The sequence below is a fragment of the Sturnus vulgaris genome, chromosome 19 (assembly GCF_052056855.1).
Source record: "Sturnus vulgaris isolate bStuVul1 chromosome 19, bStuVul1.hap1, whole genome shotgun sequence".
Taxonomy (NCBI): Eukaryota; Metazoa; Chordata; class Aves; order Passeriformes; family Sturnidae; genus Sturnus; species Sturnus vulgaris.
In genome coordinates this window covers 12041713-12066882 of record NC_142261.1, presented here as the reverse complement: position 1 = coordinate 12066882, position 25170 = coordinate 12041713, and the positions used below count along the sequence as shown (strand labels likewise).

The 25170-nt window shown below is 55.4% G+C and overlaps 1 protein-coding gene across 4 annotated transcripts in view; it reads left to right on the top strand.

Moving 5' to 3' along the window:
* Nucleotides 1-19500: 19500 nt before the first annotated feature.
* The window catches only part of NOS1 (nitric oxide synthase 1), a 48059-nt gene continuing 42389 nt past the window's right edge, over nt 19501-25170 (top strand). For 3 of the 4 annotated variants that reach the window (XR_015807621.1, XR_015807622.1, XM_088175851.1), the window contains exon 1: nt 19502-20548. Coding sequence is in view for 2 of the 4 variants with exons in the window: in XM_088175851.1 (XP_088031977.1) it covers nt 19836-20548 (713 nt within the window). In the remaining 2 variants the exon portion in view is untranslated. Of the gene's footprint in view, nt 20549-25170 lie in introns of all 4 variants that reach the window. The other variant, XM_088175852.1, reaches the window with a different exon arrangement.

Below are 25170 nucleotides of genomic sequence, written 5' to 3'. Positions count from 1 at the left end.
AAGAGCAGATGCCAGGAATTGTGTTGGTATTTCCAAACCAAAACTGGGTACACTCCAAAACTGATGCCAGGAGAAGTTCAAGCAGCACCTGGAGCACCTGGACACTGGTTTGGGAGCAGCAGGCAGGGAATGCCAAGCAGGATTTGTGTGATCCAGGACATTTCCAACATTAATTCCCCAATTCCCACTACAGGGGGAGAATGGACGGGTTGGGAGAGGCCAAGACAGCAAAGAAAATTGGGATTTGCAGCTGGAGAAGCTGGGATAACTCTGGGATAATTTTGGGATAACTCTGGGGTAAATCTGGGATTGATCTGGGATAAATCTGGGGTAACTCTGGGATAATTCTGGGATAACTCTGGGATAAATCTGGGATAACTCTGAGATAATTTTGGGATAACTCTGGGATTGATCTGGGATTGATGTGGGATAATTCTGGGATGACTCTGGGATAACTCTGGGATAATTCTGGGATTGATCTGGGATAAATCTGGGATAACTCTGGGATAATTCTGGGATTGATCTGGGATAAATCTGGGATAACTCTGGGATAATTCTGGGATAATTCTGGGATAACTCTGGGATAACCTGCTCAAACCTCTGCTGGCAGTTCTCACCTTCACACCAACAAATCCTCCACCCCTCAATCTTCCCTTCCCTGCATCCACCTGCCCCATGTTTTTCCATGGCTGTTTGGGATTTTCTGGGGTTTTTTGGGTTTTTTTGGGCAGGGAGATGCCTGCAGGGAGAGCGGGAGGTTCAGACACTGGCTAATCCTGTTAGGAAGCCAGTGGTTATTGCAGGGCTTCCAGTGGGACCTGCTAAATGAACCATAATTCTGTAATGAGATTTCCTTTTCCCGGCCAGACTAAATGTTCTTGGCCACTGGGAATAAGAGGTCGGGGAGAGGCGGGGAGGAAGAAGGAAAAATAAAGAGAGAGAAAGAAAAAGAGGAGGGGGAGCCTGGTTCAGCCTCCTGTCTCTTGGTTGCACGGGAGGTTTGGAGAGCTCTGGTTCCTGGGGCTCATTCCTGAGCCCTGGCAGAGCAGCTCGGGACCCTGAGAGCAAGGAAAACACCCCTGGGGTTGTGTTATCACCCCAAAATCTGGAGAAGGCGGGAGAGACTTCTTTAGGGAGCAGCAGGATGCTGGAGAGGGAAGGGGAAGCAGGGAAAAGGCTGAGAGGGAAAACAGGCTCTGGAGAGGAGGAGATTTCTTTGTGGGAGAGTGGAGTGACAGCGAGAGGGGTCCAAGGTGGGGTTGTTCTGACTTGTGCCTGCAGCAGGGAGGAGTCAGCAGCTTCCTGATGTGTGAGGGGCAGCTCCCACCCTGTCCTGGCTCATCCCTGAGACAGCTTTGGGGTTGGGATAAAGCCAGGGCAGTGAATGGGATCCCTGGTCTGGGCAAACTGTGGGGTTCAGGTGAAAACTCCTGCCAGGAACTGGGATCAGCTCAAGGATCATCAGGCCCTGAAATCCCATCCCATCCCATCCCATCCCATCCCATCCCATCCCATCCCATCCCATCCCATCCCATCCCATCCCCTGCCATGGCCAAGGACACCTCCCACTGTCCCAGGCTGCTCCCAGCCCTGTCCAACCTGGCCTTGGACACTGCCAGGGATCCAGGGGCAGCCACAGCTGCTCTGGGCACCCTGTGCCAGGGCCTGCCCACCCTGCCAGGGAACAATTCCTTCCCAATATCCCATCCAGCCCTGCCCTCTGGCAGTGGAAGCCATTCCCTGTGTCCTGTCCCTCCATCCCTTGTCCCCAGTCCCTCTCCAGCTCTCCTGGAGCCCCTTTAGGCCCTGGCAGGGGCTCTGAGCTCTCCCTGGAGCCTTCTCCTCTCCAGGTGAGCACCCCCAGCTCTCCCAGCCTGGCTCCATCCCTTGGAGCATCTCTGTGGCCTCCTCTGGACTCTCTCCAGCAGCTCCAGGTCCCTCCTGTGCTGGGATCCCGGTGGGTGCAGCTCTCCCACACTTCCAGTTTCTGCCATTCCCATTTCCCTCCCTTCAGCCTTCAGGTGTCCCCACATGTCCCAGATTTTTCTCTTTTCACGCTGGGATGAGGATGAGAAGCCTCCCTGGGGAGCAGAGTGGGGTTGGGAATTCTCCAGGCAGCTCAAGCAGCAGGGAGAGATCCAGGATTTTTTAGCAGCTCTTTTCTCACTTGATCCTGGTGGTGTTCAGGGTTTCTTTCTTTTCTTCCTGGTATTTCTTGCTCTGATTTTTTCTGTCTTGGTGACAAACAGAAGCCTTTGGTTTGCCAGGCCCCAGGCTGGGTTCCTCTGGCTCCGTTGGGGTGGGAGTTTTCCAGCCTTCCCCTGCTCCAGAAATTCCTGGTGGTCCTGTGAACCCCTGGGCTCAGCCTCTCATCCAGCAGGCAGGTGAGGAAAAAAAAAAAAAAAAGAAAAATGCTTGGATATTTTTATTTTTCTCTTTGAAGTTTTGCCCTGGGGGTGCTGCAAACCTTGTGGCTGACCCTAATCCTTGCTGTGCTTTTGTTTCCCATTTTTTAAACAGGAATTGGGTGGGAATTTGTGATTTTCCAGCCTTTCATGGGGCAGTTCTTGGCCAGTCCAAGGTGGCCTTTGTGAGGTTGTTTTTCCTCTTTACTGTGTTTTTAGCCTCCAATCCCTCCCCTGGGCTGCATGGATGGGCACCTCCTGCTCCCAACTCTGAGCTTTTTCCAGCCCATCAGCTGCTCCTGCTGCAAAACACCCTCGGATGAGGAGGGGGAAAATAACATTGCTACAAATAAAATAAAATAATAAAATCAAATCAAAAGCAGTGCTTTGGATGCCAGCTCTCCTTGGTATCCTGAGCACCTCTCCTCCCTCCTCTTCCTGATCATCCCGTTCTGGTCTGGAAAAAAATTGTGGGGCTGGCTCTGTGCTGCCTGTGGGGCTCCATCCTCCTGGCCAGGCTTTTCCCCAGCATCCAGCCTGGAATGAGCCATTCCAAAGAGCTGGAGGTGCTGGGAAAGCCTGGAAATCAAAACAGGTGGGGCCCCTGCAGCGTTTTCCTGGCATGGAGAGACAGGATATCCCAGGATTTCACCTCCTCCCACCCCAAACTGGACGGGATCCAAGTGCAAGTGGTGGGATCAGGGAGATCTGGGTGTGCCCAGCATGGAATCAGGGAATGGTTTGGGGTGGGAGGGACCTTAAAGCTCATCCCATCCCACCCAGCCTCCACTATCCCTGTCCAGTCTGGCCTTGGACACCTCCAGGGATCAGGAATCCTCGCCCTGCCTGGGATTTCTCCATGGAAAACATCTTTTAATGGCCCTCAAAAGCAGCTGGGATTTCTGGGCAGAAATTCCACCCTTGGTGGAGTTGCCATCACTCTCTGGATGCATCCAGAGGGGGAAATAATCCAGATTTTAAACACAGGGACAATTTCCCTTCTCCAACAGCACCAAACTCTGGAAAGTTTGGGGGTTGTTTTTTTTCTTTTTGGGGATCCCTTTGGTCTCCCTTTCCTGGGGGAGCAGGGTCCATCCAGCTGGGCTTTGTCCCTCTGCCTTATCCCAACCAGTCCAGTGGGAGACCCCAGGGACAGGATGGGTTTGGGAGCTGTGGGGAAAGGGTGGCTGGAATGTGTGGGGTAAAAGCAGGGAGTTGGGATTTGGGCTGAAATCCACCTGTGGGATCTCACAAAGGGATGTCAGGGACTTCTGTGACTCCAGGCAAAATCTCCATCAATTTTCTTGGAGATTCCAGCCCCACACAGGGATGGGGTTCCCAGTGCTGGGTGGGTGCTCTGAGGTGACCCCAGTGAGCTGCTGAGCCCCAGTTCCCTCCTTTACTGGGACCAGTCCTGCTCCCAGGAGCCTGAAATCCCTCGTGGGGCAGGATTTGGCTGGGGGGGAATCACTGGGCTGTGTTTGGAGGTAGCAAAAAATGCTCTATATTGATTTTTTTTTATTTTATTTAGAGCTGGCATGTCCAAATCTGCTTCTGGGGCTTCGTGCTGAGCTCTGCTGGCCGGGCTGGTGTTTGTTGGCTCAAAGCAAATTCTGGGGGGCTGAGAAGGAGCTGTTAAATACCCTCCAATTCCAGCAGTTTCGATATCCCATTCAAGCCATGCCAGGAATAAATCCAAGTTCCTGGCACAGCATCTGCAAACTTCTCCTCAGTTGGTGGGAGGGCTGAGTGGAGGCTTTTTTGTTGGATTTGGGGAAGAAAAGGGGGAAGATCTGACAGTTCTGTCTTGAGTTCTTGTTTGTCCCTCGTTTTTTTGGGAGTTGAGTTGGGAGAGATCCATGACAGAATGAGCCAATGGGGCTGATGTAGAGATGAACATCACTCAAGGCTTTTCTATTTTTATTTTTTTTTCTTATTTTGCTGGGCTGTGATGAATTTGGGAGCTGGGATTTGCCTTCCACGTGGTCACCTTCTCCTTGCTCTGTGCTGCTCCATCCAGACTGGAAGGAGCTGGGATGTGAAATCATGGAATGGTTTGGGTGGGAAGAAACCTGAAAGTTCATCTCATTCCCACAGGCAGGGACACCTCCCACTGTCCCAGGCTGCTCCAACCCCAATGTCCAGCCTGGCCTTGGACACTGCCAGGGATCCAGGGGCAGCCACAGCTTCCCTGGAAATTCCATCCCAGCCCCTCCCCGCCCTCCCAGGGAACAATTCCTTCCCAAAATCCCACCTAACCCTGCTCTCAGCAGGGGCTCGCTGCTCTCTCCTCCTGAATTCCAGTTTATTGAAGTGGGTCTGGGGGCAGCAGGGAATTGGAGCCTCCTCCCTGCAGGGCACCACCGAGGGACTTTGCTGGTTCGTGGTGGATTATTTTTATCATATTATTTTTTCCTCTTTGCTCCTCTTTAGAAATGAAGAACTCGGCAGCAGCTGTTTCTGTGCTTTTGGGTTTGCTTTGTGCTGGTTTTTGCAGTGAATGCTGTGCAGATTTGGCTTATCAGGCTCGTCAGGCTGCTGCAGCCCTCGCCTCTCCTCCCCAGCCCTATTTACCCATGCAGGGCCCTTTCCTGTGCTTGTCACCACCCACCCCAAGGTGCTCCAGCGATAACTTTTCACTTCAGATTAGGGATTTGGGGCTTTTCAAAAGAGTCTTTAACCTCCAGCCCTCAGAAGTGTGTTACTTCATGGGGAAAAAAAAATAAAAAAGAAAAAAAAAAACCCAAACAAAACCAAATCTCGACATTTACTGCTTAAGGTTGACACGAAAGTGATTTTTCTGTAATTGCACCAAGATTTGATCTAAAGGTTCAAAGGTGCCGTTTGGGGGGCCTGATCCCACTGGAAAGGAGCGGGCTGGAAATAGGGACTCAGATGGCACAAAATCCTGGGAACTGGCTGGTTTTAGCTGGCTTTAATGATCTCGATTCCGCTGATTCCAGTGGAGTCGTGGAGCTCTGCTGCTGCTGCTGCTGCTGCTGCTGCTGCTGAAGCATCTGCCCCCGAACCTCCAGCTGCTGGGGATGGCTCAGCTCAGACACTTGTGCTTCAAAACAGGGTTTGCATCTGAATAACCCAGGAGTGGCTCGAGCCCCTTTCAGGCTGCCGAGCGAGGTTTTAAAGCAGGGTTTTTTAATCTAAATCACACCCCGGATTTACAAGAAGTCCTTGAACTTTGGGGTGTTTGTCAGCCCTTCAACGCGTCCTTATAATGATAATGAGAGCAATTTGGATTTTGATGGGAAGGTGGTAGGGCTCGGTGCTGGAGGAAATGTGACTTTTGAAGGGAGGAGGTTCATATTTTCAAGTAGAATTGAAAAAGAAATGCAAGGGAAGAGAGACAGGTCCTTCCCTGCCCTGTAACAGCGATGAAACATGAATTCATCCCCCTGGAATTTCTTGTTTGTGTGCTCCCATAATCTCATTTCTTTGGTGTCTGTATGAAGCTCGAGATAGTTGAATGCCAGGAGCCAAATTCTCTTGGACTAATATCTTTTTATTAGATTTGCTGCGTGCGTGTGTGCCCACGTGTGAGAGAGAGAGATCACCCTTCATCACCCACCCCGTGCCCTCGGAGGACCAGAGGAGCTCCCGGGGAATCTTCCCAGCTGCGTTTTCCAGCTCTGACACCCAGGGCGGGGAGGTTTGGGATGTAAATGTGGCTTTTGGTGGGGTTTACAGGTGTCTTGTTGGATCGTGGGGTTTGTGCCGGGATATTTCACGTTGTCACAGCTCTGCCTGGTCATTGAGGGCTGTGACAGCTTCTGGAAGTGGGGGGCGAAGAGTTTTCCCCTAAAATATCACGGGGAGGGAGGGAAGGAGGAGCTGGGAGCTGCTCCAGGAATGTTTTAAAAACGAGCTGCCCTGGGCGTGAGCTCCCAGGTTTTAAGGACTTGATCAAACCCCAGTTTTGCTCCAACCTTTACCCCGCGCAGAGGGGACGATGAAAGAATCCCCCAAACCCCCAAAGTAGGGGGGGTTCTGAAGGGACCAGCGGGTCCCACCTGTACCTGTGGTGCCGGTCACAGCAAACCTGTCACAGCAAACCTTCCCCAGCCCGTCCGAGCTCCCGGGACTTCCCAGCCTGTGCCGGGGGCTCGGGAAGGGAAGAGCGAAGGCTCACTGCCACCTCTAGGCAAAGCCCAGCATCGGCGCTCGCTCTAAACTGGAGCACGGACAGACAATCATGGGATTTGTCCCAAATCGCCGCAGTGGCAGTGCCAGAGCCGCTCTCAGCTGCTGCGCGTGTGTGTGTGTGTGTGTGTGTGTGTGTGTGTGTGTGTGGTGTGTGCGCCGTTCCACGGCTCCTAAAGCTTTAGTATAAATATGTTCAGCCCTTCCTTTAGTCCGCCGGCTTTAATCCCCCCGCACGCATTTCCAGCCGCGTGGAAATCGCAGCCCTGTAACTCCCGAGCCGCGGCTGCCGGGGAGATTGTGTGTGTGATCTGTGCCCATCATTCCTAAGGATCTTAGGGAGGGAGAGCCGAGCATCCTGAGCGGCACATTCCCGGCGGATCCCAGCGAGCTGGCAGCTCCGGCTGAGCGATCCAGCTCCCCAGAGAGAGGTGGGTGAGGGAGAAGGGCAACAGCAGAGGGGAAACAGCGGGATCGGCGGGGTGGGAAGGAAATTTGGGCATTAAGTGCTGGGTTTATATTTGGTTTCTATCCCTAACCTCTGGCAGCATATGGCCGGGAGCGAGCGGCGCTGAGCTGCTTCCAGAGGAGAGGGGGAACCGGGCAGCAGCGCTGTGATGGGCGGGGAGGCGGCTCTTCCCTCTCCCGGGCAGTTTTGGGGGATAACTTCCCAGGCAGCACCGCTGGAATTTGCTCCCAGCTGTGCGAAAGGGGAAAGCAACTTCCATGGACGAGGCTGGCTGGGCAGGGCTGGGAGTGGGGGGAATGTCTCCAGAGCTGGGGGCTGCTCAGGGAGGATGAGGCAGGGTGACAGGGACACGTTCCCCGGGGAGAAACGCTGTCCCCAGACGCTTTTTGCTGGAGGGAGGAAGGTGCAGCCCTTTGCTGTCACACCACGAGCTGTGTCGGGAAGGGGCTCGGTGGTGCGGCTGTGCTGGGGAGGGTCTCGCTCCACCTTCTCCATTCACAGCCCAACCTCTGCCTCCTCAGTTGTTTATGAGCCTCCAAGCCTTCCCTTCCCGGCTGACTCACGGCTTCCAGCTGGAGGGAAAGGCTACCTGGGGCTCCTCCCTGGCGCAGGGGGAGCGCAGGGCAGGCGCAGGCCACCGGCTCCCTTCCAGCAGGGACACTTTGCTCCTGGCTCGCACGGATTTCCGGGCAGCAGCAAGGCTCCAGGTGATCCCCAAAAAAAAAAAAAAAAAAAAAAAAAAAAGCCTTGTCCCACTCAGCTTCCCCTGGGGGAAGGAAGTGCTGCCGTGCCCTGTGAGGATGTGGATGTGGGCCAGGGATGAGCAGAGCTCTGTTCCCTGGGATTCTGGGATGGTTTTGGGCTGGGATCCTGCCAGGGAATGAGATTCCTGCCGGGAATGGCTGGTGGGAGAGCTGGACTTCCAAAGCCGTGTCCCGGAGTGGCACAGGGAGCTCTGCTCCCCTGGATCAGGGCTTTGCTTCCTCTGATGGATCTGCCTCACTGGCAGGAGGAGCAGGAGGTGCTGCTGGCCGTGTGTTGGGGTGGCTTTGGCAGTGCAGGGTCCCCTCAAACAGGTGACATCACAGCCGCCAGCCCTGTGTGAGCCTGCAGCTGCCTGCACCCCTATCCAAGGAAAACTGCTCCAGCTTCCCTGGCCGTCAGCAGCCCCCAGAGCCCCGCAGCTCTGAGGCTCCAGCCTGTGAGCCCTGGAAGGAGAAGGGTTTGGACTTTTCCCAGCCCGGGCTGAGCTGCCCAGCGCCAGCCTGTGCCTGGGTCGTGAAGTCCTTTGTCACCGGTGTCACCGGTGTCACCGGTGTCACCACTCCTCCCTGCACGGGGCAGCGTTCCCTGGCCCGTGGATCAGAGCAGATGTCCTTGGGTAGCTTGCTCTTAGATGAGTCCCCCTGGCTCTAAATAGGCAGAATCATGTTTTCCTTAGCCCCAGACAGTGTTACAGCCTGATCTCTGTCTGAGGGGTGGAACGGGGGTGGCGGCCCCGCTTGTGCTGCTGCATTTGCCCGTCCTCTGCCGCTCTCCACCCCGGCACAGCTGCCGGTGTTCCGGGCAGGAGCAGGGCTGCTCCGCTCCCCCTTCGCTGTGGGAAGTTCTGGAATTGAATCGCCTGCTGTGCCGTGTGATGTTTGCCTGCCTCTGGGGAGGCACAGGGGCAGGCGCTGGGGCTGCCCGGGCTGGGTGGCACCACAGCTGCCGGGCACCCACGGGCTGGGCACCTTCCCCAGGCTCAGGACACCTCTCTGTGCTCCGGCGGGAGCTGCCTCCCGGCCTTGGGAGCGGGCTGGGAGCAGGTGAACCTCACACCCCTGCCCGAGAGCCAGCTCGGTTTATATAATATTATATATCTATAATTGTGTGTTTGTTGTTGCCATGGGAATGAGCACAATCGCAAAGGCTGGAGACTGATGTCAAACCTGGGTCTGCTCTGGGCCGTGTTGGGGGCAGATAAAGAGTCAGGAGGGGAAATGGGGTGAGGAGACCCTTTGTTCCCTGCCCCGTGTGCAGCCCAGGGGCAGCTCCGGCAGCTGAGGCACGAGGCTGTCCCGGCACCGCCTGGATCCGGGCTGGGAGCACCGGGAGATCCCGAAGGAACGGTGGCGTCTGCCCTGGGCACCGAGCAGGCACCGGGAGCTTCCCGCTGGCAGGAAAAGAGGGGGATTTTCTGCAACGTAACCTGCCTGGGAACAGGAATGTGGGGGCTGCAGCAGGGCTGGGCAGGGACTTGGGGACCTCTCAGCCCCTCCGTTGCTCCCCCGGGGCAGGCAGAGCCCCCCACTCGCCCGGGGCAGGCTGAGTCAGGCCCGCGGGGGGTGAAGCGGAGCCTCCGAGCAACAAGTGGGGGCCGGGGGTGCCTCTGAGCTCTTTAATTGGTGGGGGAGTCGGGGGGGGGGGGCGGTGGGCGATGCTCCCCGGCAAGGGGAGGGAGGGGGAACAAAAGCCACGCTGGAAATGAGGTTATATAAAAGATGTATGATTTGGAGAGCGGAGTGTCTCCTAATGAGGGCTGCACCGGCTCGCTCCACACCCATAAAAACCCTGGTTGGACGTCAAAGCGGATTCGTTTCGGTGATGCTGGGATAAAGGGGCGCAGCGAGGACTGGCTCCCCCCCTGCCAGCCCAGCCGAGCCCAGCGCCGCGCCGGGTCCGTCCCTGCCGAGCCGCCGGGAGGGATGCGGGGCCGGCAGCGGGGCCGGGGCCGGGCACGGCTCCTCTCCGCCGCACGGTAGGTGCCCCCCCAGCCCCGCACCGGCCGCCGCTTCTCCGGGAAACTTTGCCGGGGCTGCGGCACCGTGCGCCCCGTCGGAAGCGCCGCCGCCGCCGCCTCCGGGCGCCGTGCCCGTGGCCCGGGGGAAGGGGAGGCGACAGCGGGACCGCAGCCCTGCCGGTGCGGGGCTCTGCGGAGAGGGGACACGCGTGGGACGTGCCCTGAGAAAGCCGCTTTGCTGCTCCGAGACGCGGCTCCCGCTCGCCCCCCACCCCCAGGACACGCTGTGGGTGTCTCCCCCTCGTCCCTCCGCACCCCGCAAAGTTCCTCCAGCGCTGCCGAGCCCCGCTTGCCCTCCGGGTGGCCCCGCGGAGGCGGCTGCGGGGAGCGGAGTCTCCCTCCCCCGCAACTCGGAGCAGCAAGTTGGGATGGGGCGAGGGGGCTGCAGCGGGGGAGGGCACGCAGGGGCAGGTGCACGGAACGCGGGGGTGGCAGGCGGGCAGCGAGCCCGGGACAGGCGGCGCTTTGCCCGGGGAGGGCAGAGAACCGAGCCGGGGCGGGCGGGGACCGGATGCGATCGGTCCGGACAGGGCAGGGACCGGGACCGGCCGCGTCCGAAGTGGGGTCACCAAGGGCGTTTTATGGGGAGGGCAAGGGGGCAGCTTCCGCAAAATGCCAGCCGGCCGGGGGGAGGGCAGCTTTCCCCGGGGATGCCGATTCCCGGGAGAAGGCGGCTTCGGGAGGCGGGGGGCGTTGTCCCGGGTGGAGCAGCGTTGTCCCGGGTGGAGCAGCGTTGTCCCGGCTGGATGAGCTGATCTGATCCCCCCGCCTCTCCAGAGCTGTCCCGGGTGCTGAAGTCTCGGCCGGGAGCGCCGGAGCTCCCGAGCCTCCGGACCCCGACCGGGAGGGTTGGGATTGCAGGAGATGCCACCAAGCCCCTGGGGTAAGGAGTGGCCCGGGCCAGGTCCTGCCCTCGCTGTTTGCCCTGTCCCAGCTGTCCCCAGAGTGTCCTCATTGTCCCCGGGGCACTGGGGTGGAAGCAGGACCCCATGGAGCCCGGGGTGGGGAGCAGACTCCCCTGAGAGGCTCCAGCCCTCGGGATGTCCTGTTGGCGGCTGGCTCCTGTCCTTTAGGGAGAACGGGGGTTCAGCCCGGATTGTTCCCCTTCCTTCTGCCCACCAAGGACCTCGCAGGTCCCCTTGGACGAGCCGGGAATGCCGCAGGGATCGGAGGGGACGAGCCCTGCTTGCCCTGCGGCTGCCTCGGCTGGGCTTGCAGCCGAAAGCTTTTGGTTCTTACTGGCAAAGCAGAGGGGAAAAGAGCTCTTTGTGCAGGCACATCTGGAACACCTGGGACAGCAGGGTGGGTGTGCACTGCCCCGTCCATCTCGGGGTTCCTGCCTCAGCCCTCTGAGCACCCACAGCCCAGGTGCAGACATTTTCTCCCGACGCTTCCAAGTTACGACTGTCGGGAGGAAATTCTGGCAGGCGACTTGACAAAGATCTGCCGAGTCCCCGAGGAGTGGATCCGCCTCTCAGTGCCATGGAGGGAAGTGTCTCCTTCCTTCTTTCCTCCCTTCCCGGGGGAGCAGGGGCTCCAGACAGGCAGGGGGGCCGGGGGAGATCGCAGGGGCAGCTGCAGCAGTAAGAGCTTGGCTGTTTTAAACACCAGCTCCTCTTCCTCACCCACATTCCCCAGTGCCAGCGGCTCTGGCGGACGGGAATCTACAGCGATGATCACACAGAAGCTGCAGGGAGGCTTTGGGATCAGGAGGGAAATCACTCTCCCAGGAATTTCTACCTGCACCTTTTGTTGGTTATCATTTTCTGTTCAAGATCTCAGTGGGGAAGCCTTGTTTAAAGAATTTAGGTTTGCATCAGCAATTTCCTCCTCTCCCTCTTTTCTCCCAGCTTGTATTTCCCAGAATATTCCCTTAAAGATGCCACAAACTCAGGCACAGACTCTGCAGTTTCGAATGTTTGCAAACAAACTCCGGGTGCGGAGTCTCTTCCCACGCAGCCGTGGGCTTGCAGGGGGTATTTCCCTACTCAGGTACCCGCTCTGGGAGAAGCATCACACCCCCTCTGGAGCCCAGGAAAGGGACAATTAATTCCTTGTGCCCTTTGCATTCTGTTTATTCCCCCTGCCAGCGCCACAACTGTGAGCGAGAGGCCATCTTAGGCAGAGGGGTTTGGGCTGAATCCTCCTTGGAATCCTCACTTGGAATTAACGTTGTGTGGCTGCTCACGGGGAGGGCTTGGTCCTCCCTCACCCTCAGGGCCATTTTAGCCCTGTCAGATTTTTTTTTCCCCACTCCCTGCTTTGCTTGTGTATTTTGTCTTTTCCATTTCAGTGGTGTGTGTCTGTACAAAGGCTTAGGAAATCTGCCAGATTCCCTAAATCAGTGCCTGAAAACAACTATTTTTAGTAACTGATAAGTCACATGAGCTCAGCTCGCATAGATTAGCATTTACCTTTCCCGAGTAACAAGGATATTGTTTGATACTTGTTGATACCATCAATTTTCCCCTAAAGAAACCCAACCCCGATAACGAGGGGCCGGGTTGGAGAGGCGGCTCCGAGCAGAGCTCAGATGCCTTTGTTCTACTCCCACTGCTCCGATCGTATCTGTGTGTTAAATCAAATCTTTAGATGCAATCTGATCCCTCCAAAAATAAATGCATTGTGTCCCAAAGAGGCGTGTGAGCCACTGTCTGGCTGAGGCTGGATAAATCATGCTCGTTCCAAATGAGCCCTGATGGGCTGTGCGTGAAAAGGGACCCTGGGTTGTCACCATCCGTGCGGGATCTGGCTCGGCATGTGGCTGTGGGAAGCCCAGATGTCACCAGGATGTCACTGTGCATGTGGAGTGTGGAAACCCGGCGGTTCTGTGTGTGTCCCTGCAAAAACGAGGGCACTGATGCCAAGGAAACGCTTTCCATGGCTTCTCCTCTCTGTGACAAACCCGAAATGCTTAACGAGATCTAGCAATGCCCTTCTAGGGGAGGCTTGTCTTAATCCCATTTTCCAGAGTTTCAGGCTTATGTTTCCAGACGTGCTGGGAACGTGCAGCTCTTCCTCGCTTTCAAAGGCCGGGGAGCTCAGGGCTCTCCGAGCAGGGATTATCCTTCATCCCCAAAAGGCAGCGGAGTGGAGCATCACTGCCACATCTGGGACGAGGGCTCCGAGTTGGCCCTGGGGTGACAGCCTGCCCCAAATGCCAGCAGCGAGGAGCAGGGGCTTGGGGAGCCAAAATCCTCTCCTCTGGCATAGGGAAAACCGGTTTAGGATCAGAGCTGGGGCTGCTTCAGTTTCCATAGGGAAGGGGAAGACCCCTGGGGTCAATGGGGTCCATTTCCATTTCTCTCCCGCACACACTCCTGGTTTTTTTTGCCACATCCGTGTTCAGGGATGCTGGAGGGCTGAGGATGATGAGGCTGGTGCTGCCTCCAAGGAAAAGCCTCTCCCCCACCGGCAGCACCTTCAGCAAATCCAGGAGGCAGAAAATTCCACATCATCTCCCCACCTGAATCCTGCTGGAATTAGAGTCAGAGCCCTTGCAGGACAAGGAATGGGTCCCCGGAGACCCCTGGAAAACTTTGCTGCTGTTGGTACTATGGCAACAAGTGCAAAGCATGGACAGAAACTCGGGGGAACAAATTATCCTTGATTTTCCCCTGGCACGCCCCTGAGGATGCCCAGGCAGAGAGGTCAAGAGCTCTGCTTTGGCTCCATGTGTCAGATTCATCCGTGGGGAAATGAGGAATCCTGATCCTGCACCCGTGTTGGAGAGGGATGGTGACAGCACTCAGGAAATCCCAGAGCTGTGTCAGGGGCAGAATTTCTCTGGGATCTGCCTGGGGGTTGGGGGTTGTGCAGCCTGGAGCACGATCTTCTCCGAAGGGTTTTAAACGGGGATATGAGTCACTCCTTAGAAAACCAGTGCCAACAGGATTTATTGGGAGATTTAATGCCGTGCAAGAAGGATTTTGGGGGGTCAGCAGCAAAGGAGGGGACGTGAGTGGCTGAAAAGGACCAGGAGTTTATTCCTGGATGGACTCAGAGCTGGGAGCTCCATCCCTGACTTTATTGATGCTCACTGGCAGCTCCAGAGCTATTACAGCTCCAGCCAACCTGCTGTGATTTTTAAATTTTTCTTTTTCTTTTGGGTTTTTTCCCTAAATGGAGCCCCAGTTCCCCTCTCGTGCTGCGATTGGATTGCCAGACCATCCATCAAGTGGCATTTTCTCATTTATTTCCTCCCTACCTATTTTGTCTTCCAGGACAAAGTGGCGGTGTGTTAACACCGCTCCAATTTGTCACGCTGGAGTCACTGGTGTAATTCCAAGCCTCTCAGAAAATTGATGGTGGCAGAATTGAGGTTTTACAGATGGGCCAAGCCCTAATAAGAACATCAGTTTAAGATGGGGTGAGCGGCAGAATTGAGGCTTTTATCTAAATTCTGTTGGAGCCACACACCGCAGGCACCGGGAAAATATTGTAGGAAACAGCAAAAGAGGAATGGCAGGCGTGGTGCAGAAATCTGCTCAGTCCTGAACTCCAAATTACAACAAAACCCTGGTTCTGGCAGCCAAAGAGAAAGGGGGATTTTGTCAACACAGTTGTCTTGGCAACATTAAAATGCATTTTGTGCGGTCTGCTCGGGTTGTGTTGGGTGGGGTGAACGGGAGGGGTGAGGGGCTGCTCATTGCAGGAAAGTTTTGGGGTGGCTCTGCCTCCTCCAGCACTGTTGTTCCACGATCAGGAGTGTGCAGGACGCTGCTTTGAATGGGATGGGATAGGATCAGATCAGAAAAAATGGAATATTTATGTTGGAAGGGATCTGCAAGGATCATTTTAACTGCCTCGACATTCCAGGGGCTGTTGTGCCAGCAGGACCAGGCTGTCCTTGGCTGTTTCATTCCCTGGAGAGGGGATGGACACCAAACCCAGTGCCAGGATTTGATAATTGTGCAGGTCCCGGGGCTTTGAGGCAGATTTATCCCAACACGAGCAAACAGTTGTGGTTTGTTTTCCAGGAAACAAGCCCTGATTAGAGGCAGATGAACCCTCTTGAGGTCTGGCCATGGATTTATTTCTATTCTATTATCTGATTAACTGCTCTTCCTGCAGGAACAGGAATGTTTTGGGTTCAGACAGCCACGGGGAGGTGAGGGGGTCTCCAGGGTGGAGCCCTTGGCATTCCATCCCTTTGGCAGTGTCCTTGCAGGGGCTGCTGGTGTCCAGCTCAGGTCAGCAGGCACTGGCACCAGGCCGTTGTACAGATGGCAAAGTGCCTCATTCTGCTCACTCCTGGTGGAAATCAGATTTATTGGGGGCAAAGCAAAGTCCCAGCCCTGCTGGAATAATGATTCCCAACCAGCCTGGCTGGGAATGGGGAGGGAGAAGCGGAGCCATCGTTTGACTCTGAAGGGAAAATGTCTCACCCTTCCTGTGTGGATTTTGGGAAGGCTGAGGGGAGGTGGATATTTAGAGCTGGAGGTGATGCCTTGGTGTGGCCACCTAGAACAGAGGCCAGACAGAATTAAAAGAATAAAGTAGGTATTTATTAAAGGCCTTCAAGGATACACCTTGGGCAAAGTGCAAAGCCTGGCAGAGGCTACAGCCAGGATGGGTGAAGGCCACGAGTTTCTCAGATGGATATCAGTCTGGTCTATCTGCATATCAGAGGTTAATTGTCCAATTATAGCTTCAGATAATGATTTCTTCCACCCTGATTCACTTTTGTGAATTTTCACTTTTTGGGCCTGGGGCTGTGTTGATGACCTCGGTCCCCAGGCCCAGAAGGATTGCTTAGTCTGACCAAAATGTAAAGCAAGCTAACTAGCATTCCATATAGAGTTCAGAATTATACACTAATGTCATACAGAATCTGAAAAATATTAAAGTTTAAGGCATCAGGGAAATATTGTCTGAGTTTTTCCAGGATTAAAAGGCTGTGGACAAGGAGGCCCTGGGTGGGGATGGAGCATGGAACTGCTGGCACTGGTGAGCTGCCTGCCAGGGAATCACTTGCATGCTCCTTTTTGGAGGCACAGCCATGCAGCTTTACAGGAACTGTGCATATGTTGCATCCCAGCGCTCCTCATCCCATCCACCGATGCTCCGTGGGTCGTAAAAATGAAATGGGCATAAATCCATCAACGCCAGGGTTCTTCCTCGAGCGCTGTAAATCCCAGGAAAGCTAATTAAAGAGGACAACGGTGCCCATTTAAAGCTGGCACAGAAATGCAGGAGCCATTATCACCGGGAAAACAGGGCTCCAAATGGATTCGTGAGGCCGAGGGCAGCGCGGGTGGCCACGGCAGGGGCGGGCGTGGAGCACGGCACAGCCAGAGGCTCCTGCCCGGCAGGGTGAGGAGATTGTGTTAAACAATCTCCCAAGATTGATTTCTCCTCCGCTTTGCCTTGGGAATCAAATCATCCCATTTAACATTTGTGCTGGAGTTTGTTCTTGGAATGTGATCCGGGTGTGTTTGTTGAGCCAGCGCCTTCACCGCTGCCGGAGGGGAGCGGGCTCTGCTGCTCTTCCCTGAGAGCCTCCACAGGGGGGATGTTCCCAGGGATTGGTGTTGGGATCGGGGGAAAGGCTTGCCTGGGGCGCTGCCCCTCTGCAGGGTTTGCTGCTCTCCTGCACTTTGAGTTGGGTTTATGCTTTGGGAAGGGCAGGGAGTGGGTGGCACCATCCGTGGAGGTTTGTTCCAGCAGAGAGCTGAGCCCGGCTTTGCTGATGGATTTGCCCTCTCCTGGCTCTCTTTTGGGGTGAAATAAGTGTTCCCACCCTGGGGAAATACCACCCTGCTCTCACTGTTTTAAGGAGTTAGACCTGGCACCTCCAGTAGCTTTTCAAGGTCTGACCCGGCTCTGGGGTCCATAAATCAGAGTTCTCCTGGTGCTGGGAGGGAGAGCTGGGAATCTCTGGGCTCACAGAGCTCAGCAGGGTTGAACCTCTTGGGTCCCATCAGAAATGTGTGTCCCCTCTGGAATCAGACCTGGGACACCCCCGAGCTGGGACAAGAGAGCCCTGACCCTCCTGGGGGAATCTTCCGAGCACTCTTGGTGTCTCCTGCCTCCCTGAAATTCTCCCTCCTCTCTCCAGTCTGTGTTTGTGCAAGGCTTGACAGTCGGAAAAGAATCATACTCAATGATTATCATTAATAATCTTTAAGATTATTTTCCAACGTAAATGATGCCATGATTTGTGAAAATCCTTATCCAACTATTTCCTAAAGGAGCAGGAGGCTGAGGGGCTTAGAGCCAGTCTGTCCTCCCTCTCCTTTCTGGCTCTTTTCTCACCTTCCTGACTCTAAAGAGCAGCAGAAAAAAGGGAGAAATCCCTGTATGGGTGTCGAAGTATCACTTAAAATCTACTTTTTTCTTCTCATCCCTTTTGTAAGGAATGCCGAGGTGTCGGTGGGTTTGGGGACCGGGAACGATGAGCCCCTAGAAATGCCGGTGTTCTATGGGATTGCAGGCTGGGGACGAACACACACAATAAATGACAAGCTTTTCCATGGAAGTAGCTGGAAATTATCCCGGTGGGAGAAGAGTGAGGGATTAAACACCGGGGTTCCTCAGCTCTTTCCAGCGAGCTCAGCAAGTCCCGCTGTAAGGTCGAGCGGCGCTGAAGGACATCCCCGGTCCCGTCCAGCTGTGCAACATCTGCCCGTGGGAGCGGCTGGGGCCGCCCGGCAGTGGCGGGGAGCCGTGCCAGGCGGTGCAAACACAGACCTGGCCCGGGGTGAGGAGCCCCTCGCAGGAAGCTACTGTGCCGTTCTCCCGTGGCTGCTTCCAGAGCCACCTTTGTCGCCAGTGCGTCAGCCGAGGCGTTGGGATGAGTTTGGTGTGACTCAGTGCCGTGCCTGGACGTCAGGGTGACAGTCACCTTGTAGTGGGGCTGGGCTGAAGGAGCGGGGTCAGGAAAATCCAAGAAGGGAGCTGCTGCTGTGATTCCCAAAGAGCCTGGGAAAGAGGGGAAAACTCGGCTGGGGCCCCACTGAAAGTGGGGTCGGGATGGGGAGGGGATGGAGGGGTAGGAGGGAAGGAAAGAGACACAACCTGTCTGGTAGAAGCAAATTCCTGCTTTCCTCCATCTTTCCCAAAACTGGAATCTTCCCTATCCTGCTCTGCTGCCCGAGCCCTGAGAGGTGGCACAGCTCATCCCGGGGTCCTGATCCAGCGTCATTTGCAGGAAGTAACCTGGCAATTAGGGCGTTAATTAGCCCTTGAGGATGTGACCCAGTGGCATTTAACCCTTTGCAAGCTGCTGCTGCTGCTGCTGCCCTGCAGGGCCGAGTCACAGCAGGGGAACGGCCCCAGGGGTTAAACTCATCGTTTTGGGTTATGGATTTCTAATTGTTTTACTCCAAATTCGCTGCTAAAAAGCCCAGCCTGGGGTCAGCAGCATTCCTCACATGAGGATTAACGTGCCCAAGTGGCGCTGGTGTCACTGCCCTGCTCCTCAGAGCCCTGTCCCATCTGGAAGCAGGAGGGAGCTGCCGGCAGAGCAGGGCTGAAGGTGCGAGCGCTGCCCTGAGTATGGGGAGAGAGGAGATTGTTTTCCTTGCCATGTCAGTGCCTCCAGCAGAACAAGTGCCCTCTGTTCTCTGCCCAGAACTCAGATGTTAAAAAAGAAAAGAAGGTGCTGGCTCGATGCAAAGTGTCAGGGCACGGTACTGGAGAAAAACGTTCTCCAGAGCATCTGAGAAACGCGAGGGGAGCGCGGAGAGGCTTTGGGAGCAGAAGTGACAGAAGCCAAGCGTGGCCATGTAAGAACAAGGGTCCCATCAGGAGTCAATGGGATGTGACTCCCCGAGCCCTGCGGGGGCTGTTGGCAGCCGTGCCCAGCTGCACGAGGCTCCCCCGAGGGCAGGATGAGCTCCGGGCGTGTTCTCCTCGCCACGGTTCCCCTCCTGGAGCAGTTGGTGCGGGAACAGTTCGGAGCCGGATGGCAGGGCTGGGCTCGGGGGAGTGCGAGCGTCGCCTCCTTCTCCCCATGCCAGGCTGCAAATATGGGGAGAGGAGGAGCTGAGCGGTGATCCCTGCAGCCAGCCTTAAAAGCAGTTCCCTTTGGAAGTGTTTTTCTAACTGGGAAAGGGGAGCTGAGCGGCCTCTTCTCTTCCCTCTTTGTGCTCTTGGCTGCTCCTCCTGCTCCTGCAGCCACCTCGGAGTGACAGCACCCACGGAACAGGTTTCCTCCCGGGCAGGGATGCCCGTCCCCTGGCTGGCTCTCACCCATCAGGTTGTTGGATGCTCTGGAAAACGCATGGAAAGGGATCCTGAGCCGGCAGGAATCGCGGCCGAGCTCCCGCGGCTCCCCGTGTGTGTGTGAGCCCTGCAGGGCGGGCAGTGCCAGGCTCGCCCGGCTGCCCAGCACTGCCCAGCACCGCCCGTGCCCAGCGGCCCCTCCAGGGCTCCCCGCTCCCCCTGCTCCCCCCGCGGCCCCCGCCCAACAGATGGTGCCGATTTTCGCAGGGGGAGGTGGAGGAAACAAAGCCCGGAGCGCTGCGAGGCTCAGCCTGGCTCCCAAACGCAGCCCTGGGGGTGACATCTGTGGGGACGGGGTGCCTGTGGCGTGCCGAGCCCTGTGCTGAGCAGGCACTTGTGCCTGCCCTGCCTCGCTTATCTCCCTCCTTTGTTGGTTTTTTTCCCTCCTTTCCAGATAAAGAAGCCCGCGCACCGTCGGCGGGGATGCCGGTGAAGCGAGCGGGCTGCCTCCCCCTCTGTGCCCGGCCCAGGACCAGCGGCTGACTGGAAGCTGGAATGTTTCCCACCCCAGGCGATGCCCAGCCCTGCCCACCCTGCTCTTAGCGTGGAGTGACAGGAGTCACTTCCCAGGAGTGACATTCCCGGTTTTCTCCTGTTCGGAGAGCAGTGCCACCGAGCATGCCGCACAAAGCCCCTCTGCAGCCGAAGCCCAGGGGAATTTTCCAGTGAGTCCTGCTCCTTAAAAGCCAGAGTTGTCCCTTCCCAGCCCGGCGTTGGGAAGCGCCTCCGACAGCGAATTTCGCTGCGCCCAGCGGGTGTTGAGGTCCTGGAGTGCGGGCTGGAGGAGGGGGCTGCCATGGAAGAGAATGTGTTCAGCGTGCAGCAGATCCAGCCCAACGTCATCTCGGTGAGGCTCTTCAAGCGCAAGGTGGGCGGCCTCGGCTTCCTGGTGAAGGAGCGCGTCAGCAAACCGCCCGTCATCATCTCCGACCTGATCCGGGGCGGGGCTGCCGAGCAGAGTGGCCTCATCCAGGCTGGGGACATCATTTTAGCCGTCAATGGCAGGCCCCTGGTGGACATGAGCTATGAGACGGCGCTGGAGATCCTGAGAAGCATCGCCTCCGAGACCTACGTGGTCCTCATCCTGCGCGGCCCCGAGGGCTTCACCACTCACCTGGAGACCACTTTCACAGGGGACGGGACGCCCAAAACAGTCCGTGTCACCAGACCCCTGTGCCCGGCTCCGAAGGCGGTTGACTTGTCCAACCCAAGCATCGCCAACAAAGAGCAGCCCCAGCCAGCAGCCATGGGATCCCTGTGGAGCAGGGAAATCGGGAAGGAGGTGGAGCCCATGGTCCACGTTAACGGTGTTGTTCCCGGCGGCAAAGACGCCGGGAAGGGCAAGGATGGGGCTTGTGGTCACTCCTGTCTCAACGGCGGCGTGGAAGACAATGAGCTGCTCAAAGAAATCGAGCCCGTCCTGGACCTGCTGAAGAGCAGCAGTAAGGACAGCAATGGAGATGCGCCCTCCAAGGTAGAGACACGGGATATAGAAGTCCAGGTGGACTGGTAGGTCCCTAAATCCATTTTTTATCTTTGGTGGAACGTGTTGGTTTTGGCTCTCCGAGGTGTCGGTGAGCACCTCCCCACAGCTGGCTGCTGCTGGCACAGCAGGGTGGGGATGGAGAGGAAGGGATGCAAGAAAGGGGGAAGTGGTGGGTGAGGGGAAGATGGAAAATTGGGAGAAGATTGTGGAAGAAAGATGTAAGCATGGGAAATTGAGGAGATCAGGAATAACATCTCACGGAAAGCTGAGCTGTGTGATGTGGTGGATCATGGGCTGGGCTGGGCTGAATTTCTGCTCCATGTCCTCAATTCCATTTGTTTTAAGTTGAAGCAAAATCCAGTGCCTCAGTTTCCCCACCTGCCAAATAAGGTCCATGGTATTCCTGTCCTTGTGGAACTTTAGAGCTCCCCAGTTGAAATCCGCTTAAACTGTGGGAGGGAAGGCAGGAATGGTGCTCCCCAGGAGAAATGAGTTTCCAAACCTTTTGGGAGAGGGGAGGAAAGCCCCAGTCCAGCTCCATCTGAAGGGCAGGGGCAGTGGGATCTGCCCTTGGTGGGAAGGGGGGAGATGTTTTCCATCCAGAGCTCGGAACGGCCGGTCCTTGTGGAAATGCCAGGATGGATCTGCCCCTGCTCCTTCTAGAGCCAGATCACTATTCCAGGACTGGTGTGCATGGGTGGGGATGTAGACAATGCTTGTCCCACATCTTGTTGAGGGGGGAAAAAGTGGGACAGCTCCCGATTTTCCTCAGCATTTCCCTGAGCTCTAGCTCATTGCTCCGGGGCCCTCCCTGCTTTACAAAGCTGTTGTTTGCAGCTGGGTTTTTTCAGTACCAGCTCCCTCTCCTCCTGACCGTTCATTAACACTCATAGGTTGCCTTTTCCTGTTGCTTTTCCCCAAGTCCCCAAACACATTTTAGCAGTGTCAAGTGCTGCAGCAGGTTGTGGCTGCCCTCCCTTATTGACTGGCTGGAAAAGCCCCAAAGGTTTGCTGGAGCTGCAGATCTGTGGCTCAGCCACGGAAAGATCTGTAATTTCAAGTTCTCTGTAATTTCAGGCTCTCTTGCAGTAGAGACTTCTTAGAAAAAGGAAAAAAAAATTGTGTTCATTTTTCTTTATCAGAAACAAGAAGGGAGAGCCCCAGCGGGGTCCCCTCATGGGCTCCCAGCCAAGGCTGAGCTCCCACTCGCTCCCATCCCAGTCCCACCCACACCCCCTGTGTTCCCCACCTTCCTTGTTTTATTTTCAGTTGTTTTCATGTCGTTCCTGCTCTCCCAATTTATTCCTATTTCCCGTGGAGGACACAGTACAAAGCTTGTTAGGGTGCTCACACTGAGTCAGAGAGAAAAAAAAAAAATCTGCTGGGCTTGGTGCCAGTGTCTGAGTGCCCTTCCTGCCATGGCCTGCCCACCACAAGTAGTCTCCAGGTCTTGTTCACTTGGGAATTGTTGGAATTTGGAATATTTGAAAATTTGTTGTGCAATGGGAAGTGATTTAACCCCTTGAGCCCAGAACGCTCTCCAAAAACCTGTCTGGACTGTGCATGCTTTGATCCAGCACCAGCCCAGCCTGAGAGAGCCTGGTTTAAGGATTGAGACATTAAAAGGGTCATGACTGGATACAAAATGTGCAGGGGGGCTTCAAAATCCTCTCTGGTTTGCTCAGGGACCTGGGAGTCACAGCCCAGCAAAGCCCCCAGAGGACACAATCCCAAATATTGGGATTGTACAAGGCACAGCCTCACCAAACCATGTCCCCATCCCACTGGCTGCAGGATCTCCAAGGAAATTCTGCTCCAGCCACAGGGAGGGGAGAAAAACATGACTTTGCTTCATGGAGTCTCTTCTATTCAGAGATTAAACAGAAATGCTTTGATTTTGATTTCACTTTGATTTTACTTAAACTGAAGGATCTTGAAGCAGCAAAGCGGGGGCTTCACCAATTTTTTTTTTTCCCAATAGCCTAATAAAAACCAAATCTTTGTAATCTCTATACCTTGGGGATGAAAATCCACTTTTCAGTCAAATTCTCCTGCTTGATGAAAAGCTGCCACCTGGCTCTTGTGGAAGGACTCGGTGTGAGGGAGAAGACCCAGGCTGGAGCAGAGATTTACTGCAGGGAGAAGCTGCCAGGAGCTGCCATGGAGGGCAAAGGGCATTTCTGTGGGATGGGGATGTGGATGATTCATCTCCTCGGCTCGGGCTCACACAGAGCCAGGGCATCCTGAAGGTCTCCTGCACTCTGAGTTTTCTTGGATGGCAGGAGAAGTGCAGAAAGGTCAGGGAATAACGGGGAGTGGATGACTGGGGAGAGTGTTGGTCGATGCCAAGGAAATGCCAGAAAAACCCCAGCGAGCCTTTTCAGATGGATGCAGCTCCCGGGCGTGGCCGTGACTCCTCCAGGCAGGAGCAGCACAGGAACTGAGCTCTGCCTACACCCAAAACCTCGCTCAAGGTTGAGCTGGACACCTCCAGCCTGGACTCTTTGTGTGTTGATCCAGCTGGAGCTGGTGGGTTTGGGATGAATCCTGTTCTGTCTCCTCTTTGCCTGGTGCTGACCCTCCCAGCCTGAGGTGCTTTGTCAGAGCTGATCCGGCTCATGGAGCTGTGACAGCGTTCCCAGGAATGGCACAAGGCTGAGCTTGTCCACACGGAGCCAAAAACTTCTTGCTCAAAACAATTGGCAAAAACAATTCAAACTACACCTGACGCTTTGGGCTTCCAGCTCCTCTCTCCAGTGTTGCTTCCAAGGAAAACTGGAAGGGAGCCTACAAGAAATGTGGAGAGGGACTTCTTATAGGAGCATGGAGGGAAGGGATAAAGGGAATTGATTCAAACTGTCACAGGGCAGGGCTGGATGGGATATTGGGAAGGAATTGGGGAGGCCCTGGCACAGGGTGCCCAGAGCAGCTGTGGCTGCCCCTGGATCCCTGGAAGTGTCCCAGGCCAGGCTGGACAGGGTTTGGAGCAGCCTGGGACAGTGGGAGGTGTCCCTGCCCATGGCAGAGGTGGCACTGGATGTTCTCTGAGGTCCCTTCCAATCCATCCTGTGACTGATTGATTGATTGATTGATTGATCTTAAGTTTGCTTTGGGGACATAATCAGTTCCTCTCCATGGCCTGCACCCACGGTCTGCATTCCCCAAGGGAATTCTCCTTGCTGGCTTTTCCTCCCCGTGTGCCCTCGGGGCGTGTCCCTGGCTGTGACCACGGCTGCTCCTCGGCTCGGGCCATCTGCAGTCGGCAAAGGGAGCACGGATGTGGGGCTCAAGGTATGATGAGAGCTGGCATTTCTGCCATGAGCCTCACCGTGGGCTAGGAAGCAAAAATAGAGTTTGATTCACTCCCTGCCAGCCAACCCAGGTCTGTTTTTCGCTCAGAGCTCTGGGGAGATTGTCAGGTCCCATCTTCCCTCCTTCTTCCCCCCCTCCCCACTGAGTTGCCAGAGTTTATTTTCCTTCCCAGGTCTCTTCCATGACATGAGCAGCATGATGGAAACATGGCAGTTTCAGTCCAGACAGCAGCCCCAAGAGGGAGAAGCGTGCTGAGAGCAGGAATTCAGTTCAGCAAAGGTTTCAAGGTTTCAGGCTCCAGCTTGCCTTGGAACAAACCCCACAATTTTGCAGTTCACAAAAAGAAAATTCTCTTCCACCCACCATCCTCAGGACCTCCAAAATCTTTTTGTGTTGCTCAAAACATTTAATTTGCATTTCTGATCTCTCTTCATTCTTCTGCACTTGGACATAAACTTTCAAACCTCGGAAAGAAGAAGATTCCCTGGAATTACCACATTTGTGCTATCCTGGAAATGGGTGCAGGGAGTTCTGGCAGGGAACAACCTTCCCCTGCTCCCTCAGCCAAGGCTTCTTCCTCATCACTCTTGGTCATTGATCCAGAGAGGCATTTTGTGCCTGGAAAACATATATTCCACCCAGATATATCCCATATTCCACCGAGATATATCCCATATTCCACTCAGATATATCCAATATTCCACTCAAATATATCCCATATTCCACCCAGATATATCCCATATTCCACCCAGATATATCCCATATTCCACTCAGATATATCCAATATTCCACCCAGATATATCCCATATTCCACCCAGATATATCCCATATTCCACTCATATATATCCCATATTCCACCCCGATATATCCCATATTCCCCCCAGGTGGATTCCATATTCCATATTCCCCCAAATATATCAGAGCAGTTCCCAAATCACCCTTCACCCTCTCAGCCCTCTGTGCATCCCCCGGGATGGGACAGCCCCTCTCCTTGTTGGTGACCCCAGCAGACAAACCCAGGTGTGATCCTGGAGGAATTCCATGTGTGATTCCAGCACTCCTGAGCTGTGTTTTCTTCAGGAATCCCCTGGAATCCTGCAGGTGCTCGTTGGGAGTGGCTGGGAGGGGACAGGAGCAGGGGTTGCAGCTCGCTGCTGGTTGAATTTTGAGCTGTGCTGGTGGGATTTTGGGACTGCTTGGATCTGTTCCCAGGTCTTTATGTGTCAGTGTCTCCTCAAAGGCATTTTCCAGCCTCATATTTCACAGACTCCTCGAGGCCACAGCTTGCTCGGCTCATTAGTCCCTGATCCCAGTGCTGGGCACATTCCTGACT